The 13,472-nt window shown below is 44.5% G+C and overlaps 1 protein-coding gene across 2 annotated transcripts in view; it reads right to left on the minus strand.

Moving 5' to 3' along the window:
- Positions 1-300: 300 nt before the first annotated feature.
- The window catches only part of LOC114648389 (kelch-like protein 29), an 839,883-nt gene continuing 826,711 nt past the window's right edge, over positions 301-13,472 (minus strand). For both annotated transcript variants that reach the window (XM_051924932.1, XM_051924931.1), the window contains one exon: positions 301-2,492. In XM_051924932.1, coding sequence (XP_051780892.1) covers positions 2,309-2,492 — 184 coding nt within the window. In that variant the 3' untranslated portion in view covers positions 301-2,308. The remainder of the gene's footprint in view (positions 2,493-13,472) is intronic.

Genomic DNA, 13,472 nt, shown 5'->3' on the forward strand with positions numbered 1-13,472 from the left:
AGGCATTTGTTAGTTTAGTTTAATTTTTCCTCTCTGTTTTTAAACTGTGTTTATTGTGTTATAATTATTTATTTTTTCTTGCAGATCACTGTGTGGGGATAAACCAAACCATACTGCTCATCGATCACTGAAACTTAAGGGTTTGCTTTTGTGGCTCCACTTCAAAAAGCAGAGCGAACGAGAAAGGTGAGCCCAGAGATCATTTCAGCTCTTGCTACTCGGTGATGAGACACAGGACAGAACTGTAACGCTTTATTTAGCGGAAAGCAAAAAAGACAAAAGTTCAAGGACAAAAGGAAGTTGTTTCTAAAATGACTGTACCAAATATTTATTGATTATCAAAGTTGGTATATATCTGACAGCCATATTTAATCATCTAGTTACACAATATGACAAGGAGCTTTGCCTGAAATAGCACTGAGAGGGTCGCCACTTCTCTTTCTTTGCAAGTCCCATTTTCAAAACAGTCCCCCCCGCCACTGCTCCACTAGCCGATTACTAAATAGACCTCAAGTCTGATCATTTCACCTCCTTGGGGGTTTTATGTCACACTCTGTAAAAGCAGTTATTGCTGAAAATACTGTTCCTTTTATTTTTTTATTGAAGCATACACAGTGGCACTTCTGTATTCGAGACTGGACTGAAAGCTGCCCCTGAACACCTTCCAGCTCTTCAGTTAGCCGTAGGTCGGTGGTGGCTGTAGCTGCCCCATACATACGCCACAGCATCGGCTTAGTCGCTGTACGTGTGCATCACTTCTGGCTCCAGGTCAGGGTGTGTTTGTGTGCGCAGTGAGACGGGCGAACACACCAACTGGGCGAAGTGTTATGGCTTAAAAAAAAAAATACAAAGTGAGGGTCCAAACACAACTCCAGAGTCGTGAGAGGGTGAAAAATAAATTAAACTCTCCAACTGTCCCAAATATGTCATTGAATTCTGGGAATCCATTGGTAAAGGTTGTGCAGAACAGTTACTGATTGTGTACATTATTAAGAAAGGGAAAAAAATGAAATACACACACACACACACATACACACACAATGTATAAAGAAAATCAAGAAAAGCCTTCCAGGTCAAATGACTGCTGTATGAGAGGGAGGGCAGTGGGTTGTACACCATCAGCAAAACTGGCACAGCATGGCAGCCTCCACTCAGTGCCCCAAAGATGGCAGAAGGAGGGAAAGCTTCTCAGCATGGTTACGGTCCAGAGGCTCTCCTCTCGTAAAAACCTCGAGCTATGCCGTTAAGTAAACCCTGTTATTACATGTCTGCCTTTTATTACGATTTGTCATTTTGGTACCGGACTGTTTAGAAAGTGAAGACTTTGTTTACCACAACCTTGTTTGTATTTTTTATACTTTTTTTTTTCTAAAAAACATTTATAGATCATCAAATGCAATTTCTTAAAATAAACATTTTCTTCATTTTCATGAATTCCACTCCTATTGATTACAGTACGGTACTCCTGTTGTTTTTTCCTTCTTAGTTTCAGCCTTGAAAAAAGAAAAATAGATATATTTATATAGATAACCAAAAAATAAAGTTCTTTTCTAGTATTTTTTCTTCATTTTGTGCTCTGGATACAGCAAGAAGTGGCTGTTTGGATTCCTTTCTTTAGTGCATTTCCAGTCCCCATCCCACACATTGGATTTAAAAACAACGAGTACTCTACTGCGGTCAGCACAATCCCCAGCCTCTGGAAGAATCCTCCTCCTCCTCTTCCTCCTCCTCCTCCTTCCATGGCCATCCTCGTAGCTTGTCAGTTACAGCATCAGTTAAAGGAAGCGCTTGAAAGAGGCACCCTGGAAATGCACCAGCAGCTCTAATGAAACATCGCCAGGGCCAAACAGAAAGCAAACACTTGGCTTAAATTTCCCTCTTGATGTTCAGACCTTTTGTTTTGATGTTCTTCATATGAGTACAGTATTCCTGCTGTTGAGAAACACATTATAATAATGTGTTCAAATAAATAAAAGCTTATTTGACTTGTCTGAAAAGATGAAAGGTTCTCTTGCCCGCACCAGGAATTAGAATCTGTTTCAAAGGAAACCAGCAGGCCTGTTTCATCGGGGTCAAGCTACCAGCCTAGCGTTAGCAAAACGTGCCACTTGGCCATTTAGTGGCACAGCTGACGGTCCAATAAGTTATGCTATGTTACACGGGTGAGCGTCATCACCCCACCTCACCAGCTGGTGAAGATCCACTTCTACATTCCATGTAGACCAGTATTCAGAGACAAAGTGTTCAGTTGGGGTTTTTACAGGAGCGATCCTAAGGCAGGCCATCGAAATGCGGGAGGCCCCTGCTGTCAACCGCTCTGAATGTATTTTTTAATCACTACACAGCCATGTCGGAATACAGGACACGGCATGCTTTGTAGTAGCGTCCAGATGTTTGTGCAGGGGTCGAAGGTCTCCATATTGCCCAAAGCTGGTCCTTCACTGCTGACGATTCCTCCTGTAGCATAGATCTTGCCATCCAGGACAGCCGCACTAAAAGGCAAACAAGAAATACATCCAGTCAGTTCAGAGAGACTCCCCCATTTGACATATCATTGAACAGGAAAGACCAATCCAAGCCAGTTTATTTACTCTAAAGGTCTCCATGACTTATTTGCATTATTGCTCAACATTTCAGACACATGTAAGGCTTACGCAGAACTTTCATAACCTTAACTACACAAGCCTGACATGGTGAAAGCTTCAAACTGAAAACAGATTAAAAATGTGTAATGGGCTGTGTCAAGACTGGCACCCCCTATTTGGACAGACGCCATTGCCCACTGTGCTAACTTGCGTTAAGAAGATGGGCCCTGAAACTAAAACTAAAAATGCTAGTTTGCCATTCTTTGTGATTTTCCTCTTGCTCCTCTGGTATGCACAATTTGGATTAACTGCAATAGAATGTCTGTCCTCAGAAATCGATATCGAACTTAAAGAGGGTCTCATTGTCTGTCCCACAATCGTATATCTTGTTCCAGCGGACTCCACGTCTCCAATAAGACCTCAACCATGACTTGCCATAAAATTAGATACAGCAGACTAAGCCAGTGTACTTGTGGCTGTGACAGACATTTTAACAGAACTAGCTGCTAGAAGAAAAAGAAAATACACAGTCACGTGATTGTTTGTGGAAGGTGCATCAACTTCAGTGGTCTCAGGGCCGCAGTGGGCTGCAGGTTTTCATTCCCACCCTTTTTTTAATTACTGCACTGTTTTTTCTACTACTACTTAACTTCTTTTGAATTACTTTTAATGGACTTGTTTTGTTTTAAGATTTGTTCCCCTAAATCGCTTCATTTCTTTCCTTAAATGGCACCCAAACAGAAATGAAATGTGAAGTGAGGGAGCCAACAGAAGATCAACTAAGACATGGCGTCAAACTCCAACCGGCTGCTTAACACTAGAATTACCAGAGCCTATGAAAAAACTCGTAGATCTGGCCCACCTTGAATCCGTTCGCACCTCTCCGTCAGCGTCTTTTGTCCTGTAAATGTGCCGATAAAGACAAGCAGCCGGCTATTCCATCCCCCCACTGACTTAGAATGTGCATGAACTTTTCCCAGCTCATGCCTTGATTGATTATCTGGGAGTAGTGAAGTGGAGTTTTAGAGTGGAAATAACAGATCGTTATTTGGAACACACGCATTTCATGTGTGTTGTGTTTCTATAGTAATCTGTGTACACACATTTTTAAAACAGAAACGTTTTTTACATTCTAGTAGTAAATGACAAAATGTAGGCATAAACTATATAATGTATGAAGCCTGAAGTCCAAAGATCAAAGAAACACTTTCACAAAAGGTACAAATATAACAGAACAAGTGCGCTTTTATTCAAAAATATAACTGCAGAAAAAAAAGCCGCCTTAGTGTGCGACATTGACACTCATTTACTACGACTGCTTCTGTGGCGCAACGGTATCAGCAGCTGACTGGTAATCAAAAGGTCATGAGTTTGATCCCGCACAACTCTGTTTTGAGAACTGCTCTTATTCTTACTATTTTAGAATAAAAACATATACATTTGATTTCAGTCTGTAACAGCCGGTGTAATTTATGATACTTGTAAAGGTTAGCTTTTTTTTTTTTTTTATTTTTTTATTTTTTTTTTTTATAAATTCAGTTTCATTCTCTCAGTCGCATTCAGGATCCTCCCCCCCCACACATACCTGACACTCATATTTTCACATAAAGATGCGCTATAGCTCTGCATGCACTTTTCGTGGCATTATACGTGTATTTTTTGAACATGCCCGTATCGCTCAAACACAGGAACATATGTTGGTGTACAAGTATAACAAAACAAGTGCACTTTTATTCAAGACTATAACCGAAGAAAAAAGAAAGCAAATTATAGTAGGCGGTTGATATGACAGCTTGCGTGGTGCAATGCCAAGAACTGCTGATTTCCGTTCAGTGCTATATAAAATCATCACATTCAAATATTAACAGTTCCCACACACCCAAGGCCCGCCCTTCCTACATTTATGACATGTGTACTTGTTGCAGTGCACACACCTCTCTGTGCTATAGTTCCTATTACACTGAATGAGCACCTGACACTGTACGTTCTTCCCTACATAAATAACATTTGCGCTATAGCGTGTCTTTATGTGAAAACAGCAGTGTCAGATGGGGAGGAGGGGGGATCGTGAACGCGACTGAGAGAATGGAACTGAATTTAAAAAAAAAAAACAAAAAAAACTAATCTTTACAATTATCATACATTTACACTGGCTGTTACAGACTGACTGAAATCAAATGTATGTTTTTATTCTAAAATAGTACAGTACATGCAATATTATTTGAAAACGAACAGCGTCAGATTGGGTTTGAATACACGCTGACGCTGTCAGCTTATTCAGTGCCGCAGTTTCAACACACAGTACATGTAACATTATTTGAAAACGAACAGTGTCAGATCGGCGTATATTCAAACCCGATCTGCCGCGGTTCGTTTTCAAATAATATTGCATTAGTGCGATGATGTTTTCACATATATTGTCTCTTTCTTTCATCTTGCGGTTTGTAATCAGTGACCGTGTGTTTTTTTTACGCACTATATGCAATCAGACAGGCAGAGAAGTCACTAGATACTGTATATAAATAAACAGGGAAGGCACTGTATAATAGATATATAAAAAAAACAGCTAAGGGGATAGATATATAGATAGATAGGAAGGAAAGGCACTATATCATAGGCAGACAGGGAAGCTGAAATATAATAATAAAATTACTGTTATTACTATATAGATAGACAGGGACCCCTCCTTTAACCGCCACCTTATCGTGGTGGAGGGGTTTGCGTGTCCCAGTGATCCTATGAGCTATGTTGTCCGGGGCTTTATGCCCCTGGTAGGGCCACCCAAGGCAAACTGGTCCTAGGTGAGGGATGAGACAAAGAGCGGTTAAACAAACCTCCTATGATGAAAAACAATTTTGGACGGCGTTTTCCCTCGCCCAGACGCGGGTCACCGGGGCCCCACTCTGGAGCCAGGCCTGGAGGTGGGGCTCGATGGCGAGCGCCTGGTGGCCGGGCCTGCACCCATGGGGCTCGGCCGGGCACAGCCCGAAGAGGCAACGTGGGTCCCCCTTCCCATGGGCTCACCACCTATGGGAGGGGCCAAGGAGGTCGGGTGCAGTGTGAGTTGGGTGGTGGCCGAAGGCGGGGACCTTGGCGGTCCGATCCTCGGCTACAGAAGCTGGCTCTTGGGACGTGGAATGTCACCCTCTCTGAAGGGGAAGGAGCCTGAGCTAGTGCGCGAAGTTGAGAGGTTCCGGCTAGATATAGTCGGACTCACCTCGACGCACAGCTTGGACTCTGGAACCAATCTCCTTGAGAGGGGCTGGACTCTCTACCACTCTGGAGTTGCCCTCAGTGAGAGTCTCTGAGTGGGTGTGGGTATACTTATTGCCCCCCGACTTGACGCCTGTACATTGGGGTTTACCCCGGTGGACAAGAGGGTAGCCTCCCTTCGCCTTCGGGTGGGGGGACGGGTCCTAACTGCTGTTTGTGCGTATGCACCGAACAGCAGTTCGGAGTACCCACCCTTTTTGGAGTCCCTGGATGGGGTGCTAGAGGGCATACCTTCTGGGGACTCCCTCGTTCAGCTGGGAGACTTCAATGCTCACGTGGGCAATGACAGTGAGACCTGGAAGGGCGTGATTGGGAGGAATGGCCCCCCCGATCTGAACCCGAGCGGTGTTTTGTTATTGGACTTCTGTGCTCGTCACGGATTGTCCATAACGAACACCATGTTCAAGTATAGGGGTGTTCATATGTGCACTTGGCACCAGGACACCCTAGGCCTCAGTTCGATGATTGACTTTGTGGTCGTGTTGTCGGACTTGCGGCCACATGTCTTGGACACTCGGGTGAAGAGAGGGGCGGAGCTGTCAACTGATCACCACCTGGTGGTGAGTTGGCTTCGATGGTGGGGGAGGATGCCGGTCAGGTGTGGTAGGCCCAAACGTGTTGTGAGGGTCTGCTGGGAACGTCTGGCAGAGCCCCCTGTCAGAAGTAGCTTCAACTCCCACCTCCGGCAGAACTTCGACCACATCCCGAGGGAGGTGGGGGACATTGAGTCCGAGAGGGCCATGTTCCGTGCCTCTATTGTTGAGGCAGCTGACCGGAGCTGTGGCCGTAAGGTGGTCGGTGCCTGTCGTGGCGGCAATCCCCGAACCCGTTGGTGGACACCGGCGGTGAAGGATGCCGTCAAGCTGAAGAAGGAGTCCTACAGGACCCCTTTTGTCCTGTGGGACTCTGGACGCAGCTAATAGGTACCGGGCAGGCCAAGCGGAATGCGGCTTTGGTGGTTGCTGAGGCAAAAACTCGGGCGTGGGAGGAGTTTGGGGAGGCCATGGAGAACGACTTTCGGATGGCTTCGAGGAGATTCTGGTCCACCATCCAGCGTCTCAGGAAGGGGAAGCAGTGCAGTGTCAACACTGTATATGGTGGGGATGGTGCGCTGCTGACCTCGACTCGGGACGTTGTGGGTCGGTGGGGGGAGTACTTCGAAGACCTCCTCAATCCCATTAACATGCCTTCCAATGAGGAAGCAGAGCCTGGGGACTCAGAGGTGGGCTCCCCCATCTCTGGGACTGAGGTCACCGAGGTGGTCAAAAAACTCCTTGGTGGCAGGGCCCCGAGGGTGGATGAGATACGCCCAGAGTTCCTCAAGGCTCTGGATGTTGTAGAGCTGTCTTGGTTGACACATCTCTGCAACATCGCATAGACATCAGGGACAGTGCCTCTGGATTGGCAGACCGGGGTGGTAGTCCCCCTCTTTAAGAAGGGGGATCGGAGGGTGTGTTCCAACTACAGAGGGATCACACTCCTCAGCCTCCCTGGAAAAGTCTATTCGGGGGTCCTGGAGAGGAGGGTCCGTCGGATAGTCGAGCCTCGGATTCAGGAGGAACAGTGTGGTTTTCGTCCTGGTCGCGCAACAGTGGACCAGCTCTATACCCTTAGCAGGGTCCTGGAGGGTGCATGGGAGTTTGCCCAACCAGTCTACATGTGTTTTTGTGGACTTGGAAAAGGCATTCGACCGTGTCCCTCGGGGAATCCTGTGGGGGGTACTCCGAGAGTATGGGGTACCGGCCCCCCTGATAAGGGCTGTTCGGTCCTGTACGATCGGTGCCAGAGCTTGGTCCGCATTGCCGGCAGTAAGTCGAACCCGTTTCCAGTGAGAGTTGGACTCCGCCAGGGCTGCCCTTTGTCACCGATTCTGTTCATAACTTTTATGGACAGAATTTCTAGGCGCAGCCAGGGCGTTGAGGGGGTCTGGTTTGGTGGTCTCAGGATTGAGTCACTGCTTTTTGCAGATGATGTTGTCCTGTTTGCTTCATCAGGCTGTGATCTTCAGCTCTCTCTGGATCGGTTCACAGCTGAGTGTGAAGCGGCTGGGATGAGAATCAGCACCTCCAAATCCGAGAACCATGGTCCTCAGCCGGAAAAGGGTGGAGTGCCCTCTCAGGGTTGGTAGCGAGATCCTGCCCCAAGTGGAGGAGTTCAAGTATCTCGGGGTCTTGTTCACGAGTGAGGGAAGAATGGAGCGTGAGATCGACAGGCGGATCGGTGCGGCATCCGCAGTAATGCGGGCACTGCATTGGTCTGTCGTGGTGAAAAAGGAGCTGAGCCGCAAGGCGAAGCTCTCAATTTACCAGTCGATCTATGTTCCTACCCTCACCTATGGTCATGAGCTATGGGTAGTGACCGAAAGAACGAGATCGCGAATACAAGTGGCTGAAATGAGTTTCCTCCGCAGGGTGTCTGGGCTTTCCCTTAAAGATAGGGTGAGAAGCTCAGTCATCCGGGAGGGGCTCAGAGTAGAGCCGCTGCTCCTCCGCATCGAGAGGAGTCAGATGAGGTGGCTCGGGCATCTGATCAGGATGCCTCCTGGATGCCTCCCTGGTGAGGTGTTCCGGGCACGTCTAACCGGGAGGAGGCCCCGGGGAAGACCCAGGACATGCTGGAGGGGCTATGTCTCTCGACTGGCCTGGGAATGCCTTGGGATTCTCCTGGAAGAGCTAGAAGAAGTGGCCGGGGAGAGGGAAGTCTGGGCATCTCTGCTCAAGCTGCTGCCCCCCGCGACCCGACCTCGGATAAGCGGGAGACAATGGATGGATGGATGGATGAGATAGACAGGGAGTTCAGGCAGGCAGGCAGAGCGGCGAAGGTTAAAAAGAAAAAAAAAAAATGACATTTTCTCCCCAGCAGGGAATCGAACTCGGGTCTCTGAGGAACAGCAAGCGTGTTGTGCTCTGAGTCAGCAAATCTTACCGCTACGCCACGGAAGCTGTCTCATCCTTGAACCTTTTGTGAAAGTGTTTATTTGATCTTTGGACTTCAGGCTTCACCCATTTCATAGTTTATTCCTACATTTTGTCATTTATTACTAAAATATGAAAAAGTTTCTGTTTTAACAATGTGTTTACACAGATTACTGTAGAAACAGAACACACATGAACTGCGTGTGTTCCAAATAACAATCTATAATTTCCACTCTAAAACTCCACTTCACTCCCAGATAATCAATCAAGGTGTGAGCTGGGAGATGCTCGTGCACGTTCTAAGTCGGTGGGGGGACGGAATAGTTGGCTGCTGGCAGCTTGTCTTTATCAGTACATTTAGATGACAAAAGACGCTGGCAGAGAGGTGCGAAAAGTTTTAAGGTGGGCCGGATCTACGAGTTTTTTCGTAGGCTCTGGTAATGCTAGTGTTAATGAGGCGCCAAGTCTTGTCTTTAATTAAACCCGTTCTTTAATTTCGTGGCTTTGTTGCTGCTCTCATTGTGCAATAGCAGACATTTTCAAAATTGTTGATTTTCTCTTTCTAAGAGCACTGTTCAAATATTTTGTGACCTGAGCAGATAGACCTTCATCTTTCTTTATTTTCAGATATTGTGTGATGGACACCAGTTGTCTGCTAATTAAGGAAAAAGAAACAAGGGGTCTGAGTAAATTAAAATGAGTTCAAAAGAAGTTAATTAGCAGCAAAAACAGGTCACTCCTGAAGAAAATGGTTAGAATGAAAACCTGCAGCCATGGTGGTCCTGCAGGACTGGAGTTTGAGACCCCCTGATTTACTTCTGTGTCACTAAACATAAGCTGCTAGCCCTTCCTCAAGTGGCCAGTGATGTCTTCATACTGTGTGCTCACAAGAAAGAATTTTTCCTTTTGACAAACTTGAAACATTTCAGGTACACAGTGTCTGCTTCATCGTGCCTGCTATATGCTGAAACAAACCTAATATGAAAGTATGCTTGTTTTATATTAAATAGCAAAAGTTGCAAACTCTGTTTTGTCAAATTATGTAGACACCGGATGGATCACCGCTATTTTCACATTCTCTCCTCTAAATCCTGTATAGGTGTGTGTGTTTGTCGTATCCACAGAGCTAGAAAGAGGCCCTCACAGGCACTCGGAGCGTATCATACCCAGTACACAATGCTGAGCACATCATAAGATGCTGAGACAAATCCTCCCCTCCTTTCCCTGATATGACAGAAACCAAACAAACACTAAGTACAGTATCATTGCTGCTGTGTTCAAGCTGTAAAAATGTCATACCATATCTTATCCAAAGGAAAGGTTTAAAATGTTCTTTCATGGCTGGACTGTTTGGGGTCTGTCTGAAGTTTGGATTTTTCACTTGCTCTGGTGTTTTGGAGGTGAATATTGCAAAAACAAACTGGGCAGCGAGTGCTTGCTTTGATACAAATTCAAAATTTGCAATCAGCACTCCTGATCTGTCCATTTTGAATGCAACTGCAGCTCTATTTCCATGCACTTTTATGAAAAGCATTAGCCGTTATTTCAATGACATAAATGGAAACTGGGGCCTTTAACACCCTAAATTAATTTAGAAACCAGTACTAACTGAAGTGGCACCATCGTGAAAGGATCCCACCAAGACTGTGCCAAATGTTACAGCTCTTAACATTCAGACATACTGTGTGCGAGGGCTGAGCCTTCACTCACCTACCTAACCAGAATGCTGTCATGCACTATGATTCACAGCAGGATGTGCACAACATTCCTGACGTTAGCTGGTGCGCTGTAGCCGAGGCAGGGCAGCCTGATCAGTGCATCATGCGCTGGGTCTGAATGAGAAGAGCACAGGTACATATGTGCCGCTGCGGTGCATTCAGACTTTCTCTTTCCACAGGTCTGTACAGGTAGCTCACTGTCCAGAAAATGACGGCTGACAAGCTGAAAATGTTTTGAGGCTTTGGCTGGTTTGTCTGTTTTAAAGGAGCCCTGAAGGAGCCCCATAAATGATTATGTGATGGAATGTCAGATTCCCAGGCTTATACAACTTGTCAATAACATTAAAATATTTTGTCATTTATCATCCGTTTTCCTAACCCCTGGGGCAGGGTCATGGGACAGCTGGAGCCTACCTGACAAGGAATGTGCTGCTGTGGTGTTTCTTGTTGGGGTCCTGCAGGCAGTGCTTGAAGCAGACTGGGGCCAGCGGTGCTCGATGCTTTGATATCACATTCTAATACACACAAACACACACACAACGACCACCAAGGGACAACCTCCTGCCCCCCCGGTGTAAAATGAATAACAAATTAGGACAGCTTAGGGAAAAATAGGGATGGAATTGTACTGCGTACACAAGATTATAATTCTGATGTAAACCGATTACAATATATATATATATATATATATATATATATACACATCAGAACAGTGCCTTACATTTTTTCTATGCCAGTACCATTGTCCTTTGCCAAGCACATTGTACATGGCAGGCTTCCAATGCCAATCAAGACTTGGCACTTTTGTCATTTGCATGCATGACAAGAAAAAGCAAAATCTGTACTGTAGTCAAGCCACGATGACATAACATTGTACAATTTTTCTGTAATACAGAAGATGACAGAAGGAGAAGAACTGAGACACAGTGTTTGAGTAAGTAAAAGTAATTAGTAGTGCTGGGCGGTATACCGTTTCATACCGAAAACCATTTTTTATTTTTGTTATGATATGGATTTTTCTTATACCGCAACACCGGTTCAAATAGCCTAAACAATGTTCAGAACATGGCGCAGCAGGAAACTGTTTATGGGGGGACCTTTTTCACTGCTACACCGCTAAACACGCATGCAATGGAGTACATGTGTTGGTTCGGTGGCAACTGGTCGACAGTCAACCCGGCAAAAGACAATTCGGCAAAGAAACAACTTGGCGAAATACAACTCCGCAACATCCTTTACCAGTTAGGTAATAGTTAGGTTCAAAGAGATTTTTTAATTATATTTAAATGACAACTTTATTTAAAATGTTGAAAATAAATTTATATAATTGACGAACAAACTTTATTCTGCAGATGGAACAAACTCTATCTTACATTATCTTCTGCAACCAAAACTTCTAATCCTTTATACAAATTGTATTGATTGTAATTGTATGATAACGATATTTAGAATACAAAAGGTGACTTGTGAGTACGGCTTAAGGAATATCTTTACTCTCAACGTATTGGGACTCTCATAAAGCAGGCGATTCTGTGGATTTTCCAGTGGCTTATGTTGTCATTTAAATGTCATTAAAAAATCTCTTTGAACCTAACTATTACCTAACTGGTAAAGGATGTCGCCGAGTTGTCCTTTCACCGAGCTGTCTGTCGTCCAGTTGCCCCTGAACGACATGTGTTAGTGGAGGTATTGAGCGGTGAAAATGGACAGAGAACATTCTGAAATTGAAGCTGTAGCAGACGATAAAGCTGAACATGATGACACAGAAGAACTTTTTCCGAAAAAAGGAGCCATGTCCATTGTCTGGAGCTACTTTGGTTTTAAAAGGTCAGATGTGGACCAAACAATTATTTACTGCAAATGCTGTTTAGCTAAAGTTGTTGCTGGAGGTGGCAACACAAGCAATTTTCTGCAACACCTTAGCTGCAAACATGCTTTGGAGTACCATGAATGTATGGAACTAAGACTGGCCCCCTCCATGTCCTCAGGTTGTCTCAAGCTAGAGGACACTCGAGTCAGACGTCACTTGTAGAGGTACTGCCTACGACAAAAAAAGCAAGCGGTGGATCGAGATAACCAACGCCATTACTATCCATATAGCTAACGTGTCAGTGGGCAGAGATGGTTAACATTAACAGAAAGTGTAATTGGTTTACAAAAAAAATATTTACTATTTATTCCTTTTCTAAGACATGTTCAGTGCAATACAACTTTTGATAAGCACCTCTCGATATTTTACTAAGTCTAAATTTCTCTTTGGATGATTGAAATCATGTTGTCAAAATTATAGTTTAAGTTGTTTGCAAAATTTGTTATTTTGTCTGCAATTGTCATGCAATGTGATTCCTTCTCTTCATTAGTGCCACCCCCTTGAAAACTATCACTTTATGGGGCCATGCAAACCTGTATTAATACTTGTGTGCACATTAAAATTTTTTTTTGTACAATGTACAATGCTCATGACAGTGGAATAGGTTATTCTTAGCCAGTCTACTGCAGTAATTGCAGTGGAAAATGTGGTTAACATCCACTCATGCATGGGGAGAAAAATACTGTAGAATACAGTGAAACCGGGATAATTTAGAAAAATACTGTGATCTAAAATTTTAGTCATCCAGCCCAGCACTAGTAATTAGTAACTTCTAGTTTTCTGCTGGTAGACATTTATAAAAATCCATTGTATGAGTCGGATCTAATTTTAGAGCTTCTTACCAATACGGCATCATGATTTATAGTAATTTTAAATGAACCTGTAACAAATCTCCTTTGAATCGTTGTAATTACATTCCTGAATACCATTACAGCGATCTGTGAGACAACAAAACTAACTCCTGCATCTCAAGCACCATTATGTGTGGATGCTTTCCGTGGTTCATGGGTAGAGCAGCTAATTTTTCATAATCAACAAGCATCTCTCCAGCCACTTGAGGATATCGAACATCATTGAGCTTTTGAAATGACGATGTGAACTTTTAAGACAT

Source organism: Erpetoichthys calabaricus, chromosome 3 (assembly GCF_900747795.2).
Source record: "Erpetoichthys calabaricus chromosome 3, fErpCal1.3, whole genome shotgun sequence".
NCBI classification, from domain to species: domain Eukaryota; kingdom Metazoa; phylum Chordata; class Cladistia; order Polypteriformes; family Polypteridae; genus Erpetoichthys; species Erpetoichthys calabaricus.